Below are 20,220 nucleotides of genomic sequence, written 5' to 3'. Positions count from 1 at the left end.
ATTTCCTCCTCCAGGGGATCTTCCCAACTCAGGGACTGAACCCGGGTCTCACAAGTCTCCCGCACTGCAGGCAGGCTCTTTACCACTAGTGCTGCCTGGGGAGCGCCTAAGGATGGCCGTGGCCACAGGAGCACCGTGCTTCCCACTGCACCAGCACTGTGCTCCCTGTTTCAACATCAGTTTCCACAGTCGTGTGGATGTGAGATAAACTCACTATGGAAGCTCTCTACACCAAAGGTGCTCCAGAGTTACACAGATATAAGATAAACTCACCATGCAGCGCCTGACACCGAAGCTGTCAGGAGAGAGGAAACCATCAAGCTCAGCATCTGTGGCATTCTTTCTGGCTCATCCTGACACAGTTTGGCAGAAAGAAAGCTTAAACTGTCACATATAATTATTGATAATGTCAGCCTGTAGAACTATAAGCCTAGCAGTTTTATTTAGACTATTATGTGCTACAAATAAACAGTAATAGAAACTTCAAGTTAAAGCATTATTTGTAGCTGTATTATATCTAACAATGTAACATAAGAAAAGCTTTGCCAATTGCAGAACGTTTAACTGACTCTGCCCTTGAAATAGCAATACACAAAACTCCATCAGCATGCCTCAGGTGCAGGCAGAGTTCACCAAGAGTTACAAAGCAGACAGACTGGAGTGGGGGAGAGAGGTCCCTATCCTCTGACTTTATGGCAGCACTGAACACATTTGAATGGCAGCAACACAGAATAAAGAAAATGAAAGAGACCCTTCTACCCCCTGTTTAAATGACCTTTCAACTTTCTGAGCACTAAAACAAATAAGCTGCTCACCACAGCAAAGTGTTTAAACGTTTACTTTTTCTGTCTTTAAATTAGAAAGATGTCAGCGCAGAGCTATAAATGAAGTGATACATTTCGATTAAGCTTGATTTCCCAGATTAACTAGATTTTTTGGTACATAAAGTCACTCTGTGCAATTCAAATGCATAATAATTACTTAGTGCTGGACCAAGATGCTAACTTTGTAGGTCAGAACCTGAGTTTATAAACCCAACACTAAAAGTTCAAATCTAACACTAAACCCAGTCAGTCTCCCTTGAGCTTCCATCAGCTGACGTGTCCTCAACACAGAAAGAGAAGTGGGGCCGGACAGAATAACACGACCAATACAATTATTCCAAGTGCAATTCAGTGGGCGTTCTCTGTGGACGGTGGATCGGATGCCATGGAGATCTCTGTATATAAGAAGCAGATAAAGGACTTCTCTGGTGGTCCAGGGGCTGAGACTGTTGGGAGACTGTGCTCCCAACGCAGGGGCCCCAGGTTCAATCCACGGTCAGGGAACTAGATCCCACATTCTGCAGCTAAGAGCACGTTATGTATGCCATGACAAAAATCAAAGATACTGCATGCCACAACTAAGACCTAGGGCAGCCAAAATAATCAAATAATTAATTATTTTATAAAGCAGATCATGGTAATTTTAAATCATATTACCCCATATCCAAAATTCAGAGCATCCTGACTGATGATGATTATTAAATCCAAACTCTTGGAGATCAGTTTCTCAGACTAGAAAATTTTCTCCTTAACAAGAAAAATATCTTTATTTTGATATTTTATTGTATCTTCTCCCCCCACACATATAATTATTGTCTATCCTAAAGCATCTTGGAGTGCCGACTTGATAATACCTTTGAGGATCCAATCTTACTTACAAATGCTATTAATCTACTTATTAGTACATCTATCAGTTCAATTCAGTTCAGTTGCTCAGTTGTGTCTGACTCTTTGCAACCCCATGGACTGCAGCACACCAGGCTTCCCTGGCCATCAACAACTCCCAGAGCTTGCTCAAACTCATGTCCATTGAGTCAGTGATGCCATCCAATCAACTAATCCTCTGTCATCCCTTTCTCTTCCTGCCTTCAATCTTTCCCAGAATCAGGGTCTTTTCAAGTGAGTCAGTTCTTCACATCAGGTGGCCAAACTATCGAAGCTTCAGCTTCAGCATCAGTCCTTCCAATGAATATTCAGGACTAATTTCCATTAGGATGGACTGGTTGGATCTCCTTGCAGTCCAAGGGACTCTCAAGAGTCTTCTCCAACACCACAGTTCAAAAGCATCAATTCTTCGGCGCTCAACTTTCTTTATAGTCCAACTCTCACATCCATACATGACCACTGGAAAAACCATAGTTGTGACTAGACAGACCTTTGTTGGCAAAGTAATGTCTCTGCTTTTTAATATGCTGTCTAGGTTGGTCATAACTTTTCTTCCAAGGAGCAAGCATCTTTTAGTTTCATGGCTGCAGTCACCATCTGCAGTGATTTTGGAGCCCAAAAAAATAAAGCCTGTCACTGTTTCTGTTGTTTCCCCATCTATTTGCTATGAAGTGATGACACTGGATGCCATGACCTTAGTTTTCTGAATGTTGAGTTTTAAGCCAACTTTTTCACTCTCCTTTTTCACTCTCCTCATCAAGAGGCTCTTTAATTCTTGGCTTTCTGCCATAAGGGTGGTGTCATCTGTGTATCTAAGGTCATTGATATTTCTCCCTGCTATCTTGATTCCAGCTTCTGCTTCATCCAGCCTGGCATTTTGTATGATGTACTCTGCATTTAAGTTAAATAAGCAGGGTGACAATAAACAGGCTTGACGTACTCCTTTCCCGATTTGGAACCAGTCTGTTGTTTCATGTCCAGTTCGAACTGTTGCTTCTTGACTTGCATACAGCTTTCTTAGGAGGCAGGTAAGGTGGTCTGGTATTCCCATCTCTTTAAAAATTTCCACAGTTTGTCGTGATCCACACAGTCAAGGATTTGGCATAGTCAATAAAGCAGAAGTAGATGTTTTTCTGGAACTCTCTTGCTTTTTTGATGATCCAACAGATGTTGGCAATTTAATCTCTGGTTCCTCTCCCTTTTCTAAATCCAGCTTGTACATCTGGAAATTCATGGTTCACATACTGTTGAAGCTTCACTTGGAGAATTTTGAGCATTACTTTGCTAGCGTGTGAGATGAATGCAATCATGCCGTAGTTTGAACACTCTTTGGCATTGCCTTTCTTTGGGATTGGAATGAAAACTGACCTCTTCCAGTCCTGTGGCCACTGCTGAGTTTTCCAAATTTGCTGGCATACTGAGTGCAGCACTTTTACAGCATCATCTTTTAGGATTTGAAATAGTTCAACTGGAATTCCATCACCTCTACTAGCTTTGTTCATAGTGATGCTTCCTAAGGCCCACTTGACTTTGCAGTCCAGGATGTCTGGCTCCAGGTGAGTGATCACATCATCATGGTTACCTGGATCATCAAGATCTTTTTTGTATAGCTCTTCCATGTATTCTGGCCACCTCTTCTTAATATCTTCTGCTTCTGTTAGGTCCATGTCGTTTCTGTCCTTTATTGTGCCCACCTTTGCAGGAAATGTTCCCTTGGTATCTCTAATTTTCTTGAAAAGATCTCTAGTCTTTCCCATTCTATTCTTTTCCTCTATTTCTTTGCATTGATCACTTAGGAAGGCTTTCTTATCTCTCCTTGCTATTCTTTGGAACTTTACATTCAAATGGGTATATCTCTCCTTTTCTCCTTTGCCTTTAGCTTCCTTCTTTTCTCAGCTATTTGTGTGGCCCTCTTAGACAAATGTTTTGCATTTCTTTTCCTTGGGGATGGTCTTGATCTCTGCCTCCTGTGCAATGTCACAAACCTCTGTCCATAGTTCTTCAGGCACTCTGTCTATCAGATCTAATCCCTTGAATCTATTGTCACTTTCACTGTATAATCATAGGGGATTTGATTTACCCTACCTATCAGAACAAGACCCAGTTTCCCCCACAGTCAGTCTATGCCATCAGGAAGCTTCCATAAGCCTCTTATCTTTATCTGTCAGAGGGCAGAGAGAATGAAAACCACAATCACAGAAAATTAATCAAACTGATCACATGGACCACAGCCTTGTCTAACTCAATGAAACTATGAGCCATGCTGTGTGGGGCCACCCAAGTCAGATAGGTCATGGCGGAGAGTTCTGACAAAACGTGGTCCACTGGAGAGGGGATGGCAAACCACTTCAGTGTTCCTGCCTTGAGAACCCCATGAACAGTATGAACAGTATATCTATGATACCTGTCCAATGGAGTCTGGTCTTGGGAATGTCAATGGGTTTGTGGGTAGAAGAATGCATATTACTCCACCAAGCCTCATCCATACACAAACAAGCTTCTGGTGAGATATATTTTGATTCAAAACACCTCAGGTATGTTAACAATGAATAACTAGGACAGATCCTTGCCTCACTGAAACCACACTACAAGTTAGATCACCACAATTTGGGCTAAGTTAAAACAGACTCTAGTGATCATCTTCAGTGTCTCTCTCCCAATGTGAAACGTGCCAGTGGGTCATCCTACAGACATCCAAGGGATCCGGGTTCTATTTCAAGCTTCAATGGTATACAATTGAAATTTATTCTGAAAAGAAACATTAGCTAGGTATACATCTGCAGTTTTGTCCAAATGTAAAATGATAGGTAATTTAATTCTATAACCTTATGTGAGTGATACTATGTGTTGCTGTTTTTGTTGTTTAGTCATTAAGTCATATTCGACTCTTTTGCAACCCCATGGTCTACAGCACGCCAGGCTCCTCTATCTACGGCATTTCCCAGGCAAGAATACTGGAGTGGGCTGCCATTTCCTCCTCCAGGACATTCTCGTGACCCAGGGATCGAACCTGAGCCTCCTGCATTGCAGGAAGATTCTTTACGGTTGAGCCACGAAACAAGCCTGAGTGATACTATCATGGTATCACTATTGTTGTAGAATTTGCACAGCATCCATTATTTGGCCAGTCTCATTCCATATTTTGGTTGTTTACTAAAGGATATCATACTAATTCATTAATTTATCCTGTCACAGTGAGTTTCTGCAAGAATGATAGAGGTAAGATTAACTCTATAAAAACATATTGAGGCTGTACAGAACATCTTCCAGCCCTATTAGAACATAATCAGTTATATAAATACATTTAATGACAGTCTCACCAGATAAAAAGGTAATCAATCTAAATATACATATTTTGAAAACCAAACCATGTCACTATTTATCTAGCGCTGTTCAAGACAGACACAAGCAACCCCAACACTATGAGAAATTTCTCAACAATGAGAAATTCTTCATTGAAGGTCTTTGTCACTAAGTTGTGTCTGACTCTTTGCAACCCCGTGGACTGCAGTACACCAGGCTTCCCTGTCCTTCACTGTCTCCCAGATTTTGCTCAAACTTATGTTCATTGAGTCAGTGATACCTTCCAACCACCCCATCCTCTGTCTTCCCCTTCTCTTCCTGCCCTCAATCTTTCCCAGCATCACAGTCTTTTCCAATGAGTCAGCTCTTCCCATCAGGTGGCCAAATATTGGAGCTTCAGCTTCAGCATCAGTTCTTCCAGTGAATATTCAGAGTTGATTCCCATTAGGGTTGACTGGTTTGATCTGCTTGCTGCCCAAGGGACTCTCAAGAGTCTTCTCCAGCACTGTGGTAACATGTTATGCTTCCTCGGGGCTTCATAGAAACATCTCAGCAAGCCATTCCATTGTACTACAAGTAGCACATCAAGGTTGCTTAGGAATATAAGGAAAAAATACCCCAAACACTACAACCCCAAAATATAGTGACCTGAATGAGACAGAAGTTTCTTACTCTCTCCCAGAGCAGGCTGTGGATCAGGTCTGGTGGATCCCCTCTACCATCCTCTACCAGGCTTCAGGGTTCCCCCATTCCCCAATCAAACCAGTCCATCCTAAAGGAAACCAACCTTGAATATTCATTGGAAGGACTGATGCTGAAGCTGAAGCTCCAATACTTTGGCTACCTAATGCAAGAAGCAGAGTCACTGGAAAAGACTGTGATGCTGGGAAAGATTGAAGGCAGGAAGAGAAGGGGACGACAGAGGATGAGATGTTTGGGTGGCATCACCAGCTCAATGGACATGAGTTTGCGCAAACTCAGGAGACAGTGAAGGACAGGAAAGGCTGACATGCCACAGCTCATGGGGTCGCAGAGTTGGACACGACTCAGTGGCTGAACCACAACAACACTCCCCAATCAGAATCAGGACAAAAAAGATGTCTAGGACATGTGAATTGACCTTGAAGGAGATGACCTGGCAATCCTGTATCTCTTCTGCCCATAGCCAACTGGCCAGTGATTTGCTGCAAGGGAGTTAAAGAAGTGTCATTCCTAGCTGGGTGGGAGGGTTTTCTTCCTAAAAAGGACAGAAAGGCTATTAGGAAGAAGTTATTAGTTTCTATCATAGACCAACACTCTGGCCATCCAAATACTCATACACAGTCTTTCTGTACATATGGAATACATTCCCACCCTATATTTCCTCCAATTCAAAGTCCTGGGTCTCTGAGTGGTACATGTCCTTTCCATCAGGACTCTTCAGGGACCTGCAAACTAACACATTACTCTCTCTCCCTCCCCTTCTCTCAATTCAGCTCACACACAAACACATACATATGGGCCCACAGGCAAAAGCAGAGACAGAACAGGATAGCTGCCATAACATCTCCTACTCATAAAAAGATGGCGCGTGCAGAGCAATGAATGGTCCTCGGCTATGAGCCCTACCGGGAGCGTTTATGGAGACCCCCCATGCTGGAAGGACAGGCACTGTCTCAGTTGGAGCTCGGTTCTCTTCATCAGGAGGCACCACCTTGTCAGCCACTCTCCGTGGCCACTGCTGTCTAGGGACTTTTCTCTCATTCACCATCATGGAGGCCCCATAACCAGAGAAGGACATGTCGGCAAATAGTCCAGCCTTCTGATGGCACGTGTTTGGGAGGGAGGGCAGGGCTGCTTTAGAAAAATAAGCTTTTGTAAGCCAGACCTGTGACTTCTTTGGCAGAACAATTCCCTCAAAGTTGTGGTAGGCTCTTATGGGCTTGCCCCTGCCAAGTTCCAAGTGCAATAACCATTCCCAAAGTTCTCGTTAGAGCACAGATCTTAAGTGGAGTGATTCTTGTTTTATTTATGGCCCCCTATATTTTCTCAGTTTCGTGATTGCTCCCCCAAGGCCACTTGAAGCAGTCAGCTTGGGAGGGAAAGTGAAGCCCTTAATAAGATCCTTGCCTCTGAGTTGCTTCCCGGTCTGAATGTGGTGTCTTACCTGGCTTGTGAGAAAAGTTCTAAAATACAGATTTACCTTTAGAACTTTGCTACAGAAGGGTTGACTTTTCCAACTGGGCAAATCCCCAAATTTAACTTGCACATCATAGGCAGAAGCAGATTTATGTTTCTTCCCAGCTCTGCTTCCAAACTGGGCAAATTTTGTCTGCTTTCATCTCTCTTTTGTAAAAACCAGCAAGAAAAAGCCAGGAAACATCAAACACTTGAGTTTTACCCTAGACCAACAGATTCAGTAAGCAGGTCATCTGTCTTTCAAGTGACTGGAGATGAAATTTTACCAAATAGTTTTCAACAGCCTACAGTCAGCAGCATGAGAACCTGTACTTTCTGTTGGCCTGCAAACCACTGCCAGACAACTGAGCATCATTTTAGTTATTTTTATGTTGAAGCTCACTTCTGGGTACCATTTTCTGTATTAGCTAGCTGCTATAACAAAAAGGCCCCAAACATTGGCTTATAATAAGAATGAAGTTCACTACTTTCCCAAAAGGCAGTCTAGAGATTGCAGGGTGGCCCTGTCATTGGTGATACGTGGCTTTCGTAACTCTTTCAACTGTCACCATGTCCTAGCTAGCAGACAAGGAAGAAGAGACAACTCAAAGCAAACAGGTGCTCTACAGGGAGATAATTTCAAAAGTGCTCATATATCTGCTCTCATCCCATTGGTTTAAACTTATTTACATTACCATATCTTGATTCACTTGCGTTCTCTAGCTGGAGAAATGCCAGCTCCTTGAAAACTGGCTGGAGGAGGATACTATTACTAAAAATAGTGGAGAGAATGGCTAGTGAAGAGCAATCAGCAGTCTTTGCCACAATGGATTTTAGGATCCTAGCTTAATGTTACTCCATCATTTTGACTCCCCCTTTCGACCTGGGCTCCTAAGAGTCTGCAAAGCACAGTACACAATGCAGCATCTCAACTGCAGACCCAAAGACCCATCTTTGATGAGTTTACATAGACAACAGTCCCCACACACTACACATTCCTAGTTCAGCCTCACACTTACCATAATTTTTCACATTCCATAGAAAGGAGAAAAGCAGGAAACAGACTAGCATACCAGTCTATTGCGTCCATTTTGAAATGTTCATAACTGAAGACTGTCTTTCTTATCTCCTCTTCATGGTGAAATTCCTGGAATTCTGTGGCATGCAGCACCCACCCACTAGCTATAGTAGTCTCCCAATGAATCAGGGCTTCACCAGCCTTTTCAGCCCTGATGTTATCCTTCTCAAGTTCCACAAACACCAAAATTATGACTCAGGGAAATATGATTTAATCAAAACGTCATAGATGGGCTATACAGTATTCTAAAAAAAATGGAAAACAACTCCCCTGTTGATTACAACACATTGCCCTTTAAGACAAGAGTTCAGTATACCATTTGAGCCTTTTTAATTCTTCTTCAACACACTCTACTTCTAGTACCATAATTTCACGGTCATCTTCTGATCAGTACTAAGCACACTTCCCAAATACTTTGGTACCAGAATTGCATACCATGGGGTAAGTGATTCACAAAAGATCTATTATGTAGCATAAACTGGATATAATGTTATGTGTGAGATGTATGTGAATACAATAGCAATGAGCCTGTCATCAAGAGAATCTTATTCCTATAGAATGGGACAAACAATAGAAATGGTGACTCAATCAAGATGCTTCTCCTAAGAGGTTCTACTAATAAGTGAATTGTCTCCCAGATGACCACCTCATTGGCCTTCCTTCAAATGCCTATAAATGCATTTCTAATTGTCATCAGTAGATCTCCTGTAAGCTGTAAATCTAGGGCAATGGTGAGGTGATCTTGCCAGTTGTTTTAGAAAACTCTTAGTGGACACCCCTCCAACACTAATTAAAGAAATATAACTGTCCTCGAATTTTTATTGTGTTTAATGAAGCTCTGTTTAGAGGGAGAAAACATACATATACACACGCCAAGAGCCAAAAAATGAAATCCTGACAACATAATTCTTTTTATCATTTTGGTTGATAAATGCATAACATCCCTCATCAATGCCATAATAGATACTTTAAACCCATCATAACAACCTTTCCAACCAATGCCAATTCTATCCTACTCTATCCAAAACTCTAGGAAAATGTCATCAATTAGAACTGGCCCTCAGATTGAAACCTATTCGACAGCCTGACATCTAATCACACTCCCTCCCCTCCCCACCCCACACACACATTCACTGAGGCCTAAGGTGACACAACAAACTAGTAACAGATCTGAGTCTAGGGTCCAGGACTCCTATTTCCTGGGACTAAGGTTCTTTTTTCTACAATGTATCTTGATGACTAGTTGATAAAATAATGATATTTGTAACAGTTTGGAATGACTCTATTTGCCAAAGGGAAAATCATCTAAAGAAAAAGAAAGATCAATCCATAGCTCCCTAGATGGCAGTTTAAAATAACTGCTCTATAAAAAAGAACTTTTAAAAGTCCTTCTAAATGTTAAGAAGGTAAGAAAAAATACTGTTAATTAAATGCAATAGCTAATGTTTACTATGCATATTTTAGCATTATTAGGCCAAACTTACAACTGATTAGAGGTGTATGCAGGCATGCTTCCTGCATTTTATAGTATATTCATGTTCTCTTGTATCATCATTTGTGAAATGCTAATGCCATTTTTTGGCCTTTTACAAGGAATGTAAGTGGCCATACTTTTACAAATTAGGAGAAATAGATGAGGTCTCCCTTAGAGTATGGGTGTGGGCTAGTCCTGGACTTTTCTGCACCCTAGTTTTCTCTCTGTTGAGTTGAAGGGGTCTTCTTTATAGTCTCTGAAAATACTCAAGCCCTATTATTCAAAGCATAATTTGGGGGACTTCCCTGGTGGTCCAGTGGTTAACACTCTGCACTGCAAATTCAGGAGATGTGGGTTCGATCCATGGTCTGGGAACTAAGATCCCACTTGCCACACAGCAAAAAAAAAAAAAAGCATAATTTTGTTGTTTTAAAATTATTATAGGATATTTCTGGGCTTTCTATCTTGTTCCATTGGTCTATATTTCTGTTTTTGTGCCAGTGCCATACTGTCTTGATGATTGTAGCTTTGTAGTATAATCTGAAGCCAGGAAGACTGATTCCTCCAGCTCTATGCTTCTTCCTCAAGCTGCTTTGGCTTGTCTTCAGAAAGCCCAGAAATAAACCCGTGCACCTATAGGTACCTTATTTTTGACAAAGGAGGCAAGAATATATGATGGGGCAAACACAGTCTCTTCAATAAATGGTGCTGGGAAAACTGGACAGCTACATGTAAAAGAATGATTTTAGAACACTTCCTAACACCATACACAAAGATAAACTCAAAATGGATTAAAGACCTAAATGTAAGACCAGAAACAATAAAACTCTTAGAAGAAAACATAGGCAGAACACTTGATGACATAAATCAAAGAAAGATCCTTTATGACCCACCTCCTAGAGTAACAGAAATAAAAACAAAAGTAAACAAGTGGGACCTGATTAAACTTAAAAGATTTTGCACAGCAAAGGAAACTATACTCAAGGTGAAAAAACAACCCTCAGAATGGGAGAAAGTAATAGCAAATGAAACAACTGACAAAGGATTAATTTCCAAAATATACAAGCAGCTCATACAACTCAATACCAGAAAAACAAACAACCCAATCAAAGAGTGGGAAAAAGACCCAAACAGACATTTCTCCAAAGAAGGCACACAGATGGCTAACAAACACATGAAAAGATGCTCAACATCTCTCATTATAAGAGAAATGCAAATCAAAACTACAATGAAATATCTCTTCACACCAGTCAGAATGGCCATCATCAAAAAGTCTGCAAACAAGAAATGCTGGAGAGGGTGTGGAGAAAAGGGAATGCTCTTGCACTTTTGGTGGGAATGTAAATTAATACAGCCACTTTGGAAGACGGAATGGAGATACCTTAAGAAATAGGAATAAAACCACCATATGACCCAACAATCCCACTCCTAGGCATATACCCTGAGGAAACCAAAATTGAAAGAGACACATGTATCCCATTGTTCACTGCAGCACTATTTACAATAGCTAGAACATGGAAGCAACCTAGATGTCCATGGACAGATGAATGGATAAAGAAGTTGTGGTACATATACACAATGGAATATTATTCAGCCATAAAAAGGAGTGCATTTGAGTCCATCATAATGAGGTGGATGAACCTAAAACCTATTATACAGAAGAAGTAACTCAGAAAGAGAAAGATAAATATCATATTCTAATGCATATATATGGAATCTAGAAAAATAGTACTGAAGAATTCATTCACAGGGCAGCAATGGAGAAACAGACATGGAGAATAGACTCATGGACATGGGGAGGGGGAGGAGAGGGTGAGATGTATAGAAAGAGTAACATGGAAACTCACATTACCATGTGTAAAGTAGACAGCCAACGGGAATTTGCTGTGTGGCTCAGGAAACTCAAACAGGAGCTCTGAAAAAAAATTATTATAGGATATTAAACTTGAAGCTTTACTTTCGAATGTACCTAACATATTGTCAACTTACTTGACACCACAGTTTCAAAAAATGTATGTACCTCCTCAAATCTTAAGTTGAATCTAAATTTTTATCTCAAATGTAATAGTTACAAAGATACAATTTCTCATATCTTACATATTATGTGTAAGATTTAAATGTATTAAAATATACGTGGAGTTGCAGATGTAGCCCATTCAATTAACTAAACCTATCCGCAATTAACAAAATCTCTTCAGCAAAGTCAGTCCCAACAGTCAAACCAACTAGTCAAGTCAGACTTTCTTTTTGCCATTAAAAGTCCTGTTTCGGAAGAGGTCCTAGGATGGCAGAGGAATAGGACAGGGAGATCACTTTCTCCCCCACAAATTCATCAAAAGATCATTTGAGCACTGAGAAAATTCCACAAAACAACTCCAGAACACTGGCAGATGACACCAGGACCCAGAAAGGCAGCCCATTGTCTTCAGAAGGAGGTAGGACAAAATATAAAAGATAAAAAGAGAGACAAAAGGGCCAGGGACTGAGACCCATCCCGGGGAGGGAGGTGTGAAAGAGGAGAAGTTTCCAAACACCAGGAAACCCTCTCACTGGCGGGCCTGTGGGGAGTTTTGGAATCTCAGAGGGCAACATAACCAGGAGGAAAAAATAAATAAATAAAACCCACAGGTTACGCACCTAACCGCAACTCCCAGTGGAGAAGTAGCCCAGACACTCACGTACGCCACCAGCAAGCGGGGGCTGAACAGGGAGGCGCGGGCTGCATTGCTCAGGGTAAGGACCAGACCTGAATGCCCTGAGGTCAATCTGAAGGAGCTAACACGAGACAGCAACCCAAACTGTGGGATCAGTCAGTTCAGTCACTCAGTCGTGTCCAACCCTTTGCGACCCCATGAATCGCAGCACGCCAGGCCTCCTGTCCATCACCAACTCCTGGAGTTTACTCAAACTCATGTCCATCGAATCGGTCATGACATCCAGCCATCTCATCTTCTGTCGTCCCCTTCTCCTCCTGCCCCCAATCCCTCCCAGCATCAGGGTCTTTCCAAATGAGTCAACTCTTCACATGAGGTGGCCAAAGTATTGGAGTTTCAGCTTCAGCATCAGTCCTTCCAATGAACACCCAGCACTCATCTCCTTTAGGATGGACTGACTGATCTCTTTGCAGTCCAAGGGACTCTCAAGAGTCTTCTCCAACACCACAGTTCAAAAGCAACAATTCTTCTGCACTCAGCTTTCTTTATAGTCCAACTCTCACATCAATACATGACCACTGGAAAAACCATGGCCTTGACTAGATGGAACTTTGTTGGCAAAGTAATGTCTCTGCTTTTTAATATGCTATCTAAGTTGGTCACAACTTTCCTTCCAAGGAGTAAGCATCTTTTAATTTCATAGCTGCAATCACCATCTGCAGTGATTTTGGAGCCCCCAAAAAATAAAGTCTGACACTATTTCCACTGTTTCCCCATCTATTTCCCATGAAGTGATGGGACCAGATGCCATGATCTTAGTTTTCTGAATGTTGTGCTTTATACTTACTTTTTCAGTCTCCCCTTTCATTTTCATCAAGAGGCTTTTTAGTTCCTCTTCACTTTCTCCCATAAGGGTGGCGTCATCTGCATATCTGAGGTTATTGATATTTCTCCCAGAAATCTTGATTCCAGCTTGTGCTTCTTCCAGCCCAGCATTTCTCATGATGTACTCTGCATATAAGTTAAATAAGCAGGGTGACAATATACAGTCTTGACATATTCCTTTTCCTATTTGGAACCAGTCTGTTGGTTCATGTCCAGTTCTAACTGTTGCTTCCTGACCTGCATATAAGTTTCTCAGGAGGCAGGTAAGGTGGTCTGGTATTCCCATCTCTTTCAGAATTTTCCACAGTTTATTGTGATCCACACAGTCAAAGGCTTTGGCATAGTCAATAAAGCAGAAATAGATGTTTTTCTGGAACTGTCTTGCTTTTTCGATGATCCAGCGGATGTTGGCAATTTGATCTCTGGATCCTCTGCCTTTTCTAAAACCAGCTTGAACATCTGGAAGTTCACGGTTCATGTATTGCTAAAGCCTGGCTTGGAGAATTTTGAGCATTACTTTACTAGTGTGTGAGATGAGTGCAATTGTGCGGTAGTTTGAGCATTCTTTGGGATTGCCTTTCTTAGGGATTGGAATGAAAACTGACCTTTTCCAGTCCTGTGGCCATTGCTGAGTCTTCCAAATTTGCTGGCATATTGAGTGCAGCACTTTCACAGCATCATCTTTCAGGATTTGAAATAGCTCAACTGGAATCCCATCACATCCACTAGCTTTGTTCGTAGTGATGCTTTCGAAGGCCCACCTGACTTCACATTCCAGGATGTCTGCCTCTAGGTGAGTGATCACACCATTGTGATTATCTGGGTCATGAAGATCTTTTCTTGTACAGTTCTTCTGTGTATTCTTGCCACGTCTTCTTAATATCTTCTGCTTCTGTTAGGTCCATACCATTTCTGTCCTTTATCAAACCCATTTTTGCATGAAATGTTCCCTTGGTATCTCTAATTTTCTTGAAGAAATCTCTTGTCTTTCCCATTCTGTTGTTTTCCTCTATTTCTTTGCACTGATTGCTTAGGAAGGCTTTCTTATCTCTCCTTGCTGTTCTTTGGAACTCTGCATTCAAATGGGAATATCTTTTCTCCTTTGCTTTTCACTTCTTTTCACAGCTATCTGTAAGGCCTCCTCAGACAGCCATTTTGCCTTTTTGCATTTCTTTTCCATGGGGATGGTCTTGCTCCCTGTCTCCTGTACAATGTCACGAACCTCCATCCATAGTTCATCAGGCTCTCTGTCTATCAGATCTAGTCCCTTAAATCTATTTCTCACTTCCACTGTATAGTGGTATCACATATGTATGTGATATCACATATATGATAAAGTAAAGCTAATGCATATTTCCTTTAAAGATGTGTATTCCTTGGAATGTACCTACATTCAGAGTTCTAGGAATTAAAGGTCAGATAGCCAAATAGCACTCAGATGAAATAGTTTGAGTAATTCATGCTGACTTTTTAAAAAATAATTTTATTGAAATATAGCTGATTACCATGTTGTGTCAATTTGCTGTACAGCAAAGTGGCTCAGTTGTTATACATATTCTTTTTCATATTCTTTTTCATTCTGATTTTTCCCCTGCAGGGAACCAAATTCAGTATCTTATGATAAATCAGAATCTGTACAGCAGAAATTAACAGTTGAGAAAAATGGTATTTATTCATGTTTTATTATATATAGATAGGCTCAGTAGAGAACGCATGTGCTTTATTAAAGGAACTGAATTGATTTTCGTAGGGCTGGAAAATAAAGTGCAAGGAAGTGAGCAGTGAAGAGAAGCCCGGACTAATTAGCAGAGGCGATGTTGTGAAGGACCTTGTAAGCAGCAGGATGGAGTCAGAAGGCAGAGGGAGCCATCAGGGTGTCATCTTCCTACATCATCAGGTTTACATTGTAAGAAGCTCCCTCTGGAGGCAGTGCAGGGAACAGACAGGTTAAAGGGCAGAAAGAAGCAAGAGGCTTGGTTTTTCTTTGTTGTTGTTTGACTGCTAACTTGGGTCAGATTCTTTTACGACCCCATGGACTGTAGCCTGTCAGGCTCCTCTGTCCATATATTCTCCAGGCAAGAATACTGGAGTGGCTTGCTAGGCCCTCCTCCAGGGGATCTTCCCAACCCAGGGATTGAACCTGGGTCTCCCGCATTGCTGGCAGATTCTTTACCACTGAGCCTCCAGGGAAGCCCTGAGAGTATTCTTAGGTGACAGATAACGTTGAGCTGAAACACCCGTATTTGTGGTGGGAATAAAGAGAAGTGGAAAGACTCAAGATTGTAAGAGTTGAAATCTCCCAGACTTGATAATTTGTTGGATGTAGGCAGAGGAACGCATGGCAGAATCACAAACTGGGCGATAAAAGGAAAGAACAGGCTTGGAGCAAGAGACAAAGAGTTCAGACTGGGACACACAGTGACTGAGCCAGTTAGATATATGGGTTTATGGCTCTAGAGAAAGGTCAAGGCCAGAAATCAAAGTGGGAAAATCTCAGCATAAACACAGTAGCTGAAGCTGCGGGAAGAAGTGCAGTGACTGTGTAGCGTGGAGGGTGAGAAGGATCTAAGAGAGCAGCACCAGCATCACACACACGGATGGTTCAGAAGAGGCAGCTTGCAAAGCAGGGCGAGAAAGAGGGCCTGAGAGTTAAAGGAAGCCTGGAACAGGATGGGGCCGTGGAAAGCAAGAGCAGCAAGCACTCTGAAACAGGAAGAGCCTCAGTGTGAAAGACTGCCAGGTGGAAAGTAAAATAGGACTAAGGCACGCTGGGCTGAGTGTTAGTCAGAGTCCATGTCGGTGAGAGGCTTTCTCCTGCCTTGGTAACTTAAGGAAGAATTCAATGGCTTGAGTAGCGATGGGACTCAAAATTAGAGGAGAAATGTGAATAGGAAAGGGTGAGGAGACTGGAGAGGGGCTGGAGAAGGCATCTCTGTGCTCAAGGGGAGCTGTTGCTGTTTACCATCGGAAAGATTTGAACGATTTTTAAATGATGGGAAAAGCCGGTACACAAAAGAAGTATTTTTAAGAGTTTAGGAGAGAGGCAGTGTGCTGGAATTGAGAAACAATGTGAAGTGGGAGGGGGGCTAAGTTAGAGAAAAGTGGGCGGGTGGCGGTGCTACGGGTTGGAGGATGTCCTGTGCTGTGGGTGACGGCTCAGATGTGTGAGACCCCGGGGAAGGTGCCCCGCCAGGCCCCTCTGTCCACGGGGGTCTCCAGCCAATACTGAGTGGGCTGCCATGCCCTCCTCCAGAGGAGCTTCCCAACAGGGATCGAACCCAGGCCTCCCGCATTGCAGGCAGATTCTTCACCATCTGAGCCACCAGGAAGGCCCAAACAACATTACTGTCTTTGCATAAATCAGATTTTTAAAATTATAACCCTCACAGAACTGTAACATGACAAAGATCATGTATTTCTACTGAAAAAGGAGACATAAAGGGAAAAGAGGAAAAATAAGCATTAACAAAACTTTCAGCTTCCCAGAAAAAAAAAAACTCATCATCTATATAACACAATTTGTTGTTTCTTAAATTACCTCTGCGTATTGGTAATTTATAATTTATATGGCCATGATGCAAACTCATATATGATAAGCAGATATTTCAGATTAAATTCAATCCTCCAAATTCATTCCATTTTTGCACTCAAAAACACCATTCAGGGCTCCCTTGGTGGCCTAACAGTTAAGAATTTGCCTACCAGTGCTGGGGACTTGAGTTCCATCCCTGGTCAGTGAAGATCTCACCATACCTCGGAGCAACTAAGTCCGCTGGCTGGGGGCTTAGTTGAGCCCAAAGGCCCAGAGCCCGTGCTCTGCAACAAGACAAGCTCCCACAGTGAAAAGTTCGCGCACCCAACGAAGAATAACTGCTGCTCGCCACAACGAGGGAAGCCAGTGCCCAGCAGTGAAGACCCAGCACAGCCAAAATAATACATAAACCTTTAAAAAAAACCACCATTCGGACTTGAGCAATAGAAAACAATCACATACTCCCAAAGCAAAGAAACGGCTTTCCTGGTCAAAATATTTTGCTTGAGCTCACTCAGTCCAATAACATTTGTTAGGAAACCAAAACAGAGATAATTTTTTAAATTATAAACTAATTATAAATATATATTGTTTATTTATATGTAACATATAGTTTTATATAGCATATAATTTCATTTATAGTTTATAAATATAAATATAAATATAAATATAAATTAAAATTTTAACTTCTAAAATTAGCCATTTATTTTACATATATTTGGACTTCTATTTTTTTTCCTTTGTAGACAATTATGAGCAAGAATTGGTGCCAAAAGTAAATTGAGACTTTTGAAGTAAGATAACCTATAACTCCTTTCTCAACACACCACAGTTATGCTAATTCAATATTTCCTTGAAATAACTCTTCTGCCTTCTGATATATGGTCATCAGAGTTAAGCTCTTAATGTGGCAGCATCTAGATCATAGTCTCTCAATTTTGGCCCATGTTCTGATCAGTGGGAAGCTAATGGATCACACAGCACTTCACAGACCACCAGCCTGTAAAATTACCAAAAAGTAACACAGCAATATTTCTCCGACTCAGTCACCTTCTAGAGAATTCAGATAACTCAGACCCTAGATCCTCTCTTCCAAGGAGAGAAACCCCTCTCTCAACAAAGAAAAAAATCCTGAAAAGTCTTTCTCCTCACGCCCATGTCTCTCCTGGCTCCTGGGTATGCAGCCTTTCTCAATGGATTTAAGGAACAAGATGTTTCCAGAGCCTATTAAATCCCAGCTCACTAAGGATGCCAACGATACCAAAATGATGGCTCGGGTCTTCTTTAATATGTGCCCTTTCTGGTCCACGCTAGATCTCAAAGCAGCATTGCTGTGTTTAAAATAAAAGCTCTCCGGACACACCTTCACTTACCCCCCTCTCTAGCACCGTTCCCTCTTGACTCATGTCCAAAGACAACTGAGTCAGAAGCCAGAAGATGATCGCATCTTGGTGCAACCATGTGCATATCCTGCCCCACTCCCGTGTCCTAGGTTATAATTTGTGGAGCATCGTGTCATAAAGGAAAGAGCTATACGAAGAGAAAGCTCCAGAGATCTGCAGAGGGGCCCGCTCAAATCTTTGAATGAATTCTTATCTATCCATGAGCATAATGAAACTCTATGAGGCTGATAAAGTGCCTCCAGAAAGTGAAAGACTGAACAATTACCCGAGCTCACACAAGCCTGGGAAGAGCTCGTATTACCAGAGTGCAGACTTTCTAACTAATGGGCCACTGGGTAGCATCCTTGGAAGGGTATTGCCTTAGTAAATTAGCCCCTAAAGGGTATGTTAAATCTGCCCTAACTAATATTAAAATTAGCACCTGGAAGAATCAGCCTCTTCCAGGACAAATATATTACATCTGATGTTATGGACTTAGGCTTTCTTGGGACAGAGAAGGAAGGCTCCAGTGTGAGCAGAAGACTGGAGGGACAAAGACCATTCCCACAAAAAAACAATCACACCCACACAAATACAAAACAGGTTTGCAACTAAAGGCATTTAATGCTAATAGTCATGCATTCTCCTCAAATGTCTTTAAATTCAGCATTATCATTCATCCATCTCACATATGAAAGGAAACAATTATGTAAGTTCTTTAAGAAAGACATCAGTTCCTATGGAGCTCAGTAGCTACCATTCTGTATCCACTTCATGCTTAATGAAAGTTGATATGGATGCTTGATTCAGATCGTCCAGGCATTTGAAATATTGTTCTGCACTGGAAATGAATTTCACTTGTGCCAGCACCTGAAGGAACACATGATAAGCACATATAAAAATGCTTGCCACAGAGAGTAAACCTTAGTTTTCCTCTTCCTCTGCAAAACACAAACTCGCAACCAAATCCCCAATGCTATTATAAAATGTTACAGAAAGTTAGTAGGCTAATTAGATTTTTGCAAAGCTAATGACTTTCAAAGTCCTCAGCAAGATTAATTTACTTAATGAAAAGAGCAGCATTCTCTTCCCTCATATATTATATTTTCCTTCTCGAGTGTCAGAGTTCAAAAATACAACCTTTGGTATCAGATAATAAGCCTCATTCTTCCTGTCTCTGAGCCTCTCCAAAATTACGTTACATGCCCTTTTAAGTCACCAGAGTCTCAAAATCTATGGTGTTTTTAATATAAAGTTTAATACAATAATTCCTCTGTTGAACAAATAAATATTAATACTTTTACCAAACGTGACTGATACAAACACTGCAAATAGGAAGCGCTGTATAACTGTAATAAGATCAGAAATTTCCTCAAATTCCAATAACAATTAACTTAGAATTTTTAAAATATAGGACATATTATTATAAGTTTTAGTCTGTGGGTCATACTGCTTATAAAACAAAAACCTCAAAAACTGTTAGCAAATAGTTCTCAAAGTTTTCTACCTCAACTTCATTCACATGTGCATCCAATCCATTTTTCCCATCATAGGCGTTCATTCAAAGTGAAAGTGAAAGTGAAGCTGCTCAGTCATGTCCACCTCTTTGCAACCCCATGGGCTGTAGCCGACCAGGCTCCTCCATCCATGGGATTTTCCAGGCAAGAGGACTGGAGCGTGTTGCCATTTTCTTCTCCAGAGGATCTTCTCAACCCAGGGGTCGCACCTGGGTCTCCCACATTGTAGGCAGATGCTTTACCATCTGAGCCACCAGGGAAATCCAAAATTCATTCAAAAAATTACACTAAGTTCCTTCTACAAGCAAAGTGCATATAGGAGTAAATACCACTGACAAGGTCCCTATCCTCATAGATATTAAAGTCTCCTAGGGGTGGAGATAGTAATCAAGTAATATAAACATAAGTAGAAATGACAAAGATTAAAAAATGACATTAAGATATATGAACCCTAGTGTTAGCTGCAGCACTATTTATAATAGCCAAGACATGGAAGCAACCTAAATGCCCATGGACACATGACTGGATA

The 20,220-nt window shown here is 41.4% G+C and overlaps 1 protein-coding gene across 1 annotated transcript in view; it reads right to left on the bottom strand.

Moving 5' to 3' along the window:
* The window catches only part of LOC110128392 (uncharacterized), a 323,980-nt gene that overhangs the window by 270,836 nt on the left and 32,924 nt on the right, over nucleotides 1-20,220 (bottom strand). Inside the window, exon 3 of the mRNA XM_070450232.1 lies at nucleotides 11,569-11,636. Coding sequence (XP_070306333.1) covers nucleotides 11,569-11,636 — 68 coding nt within the window. The remainder of the gene's footprint in view (nucleotides 1-11,568; nucleotides 11,637-20,220) is intronic.

This window comes from Odocoileus virginianus, chromosome 19, assembly GCF_023699985.2.
Source record: "Odocoileus virginianus isolate 20LAN1187 ecotype Illinois chromosome 19, Ovbor_1.2, whole genome shotgun sequence".
NCBI lineage: Eukaryota > Metazoa > Chordata > Mammalia > Artiodactyla > Cervidae > Odocoileus > Odocoileus virginianus.
Note: the sequence above shows the minus strand (reverse complement) of the source record. Positions and strands in the feature narration are given on the sequence as shown.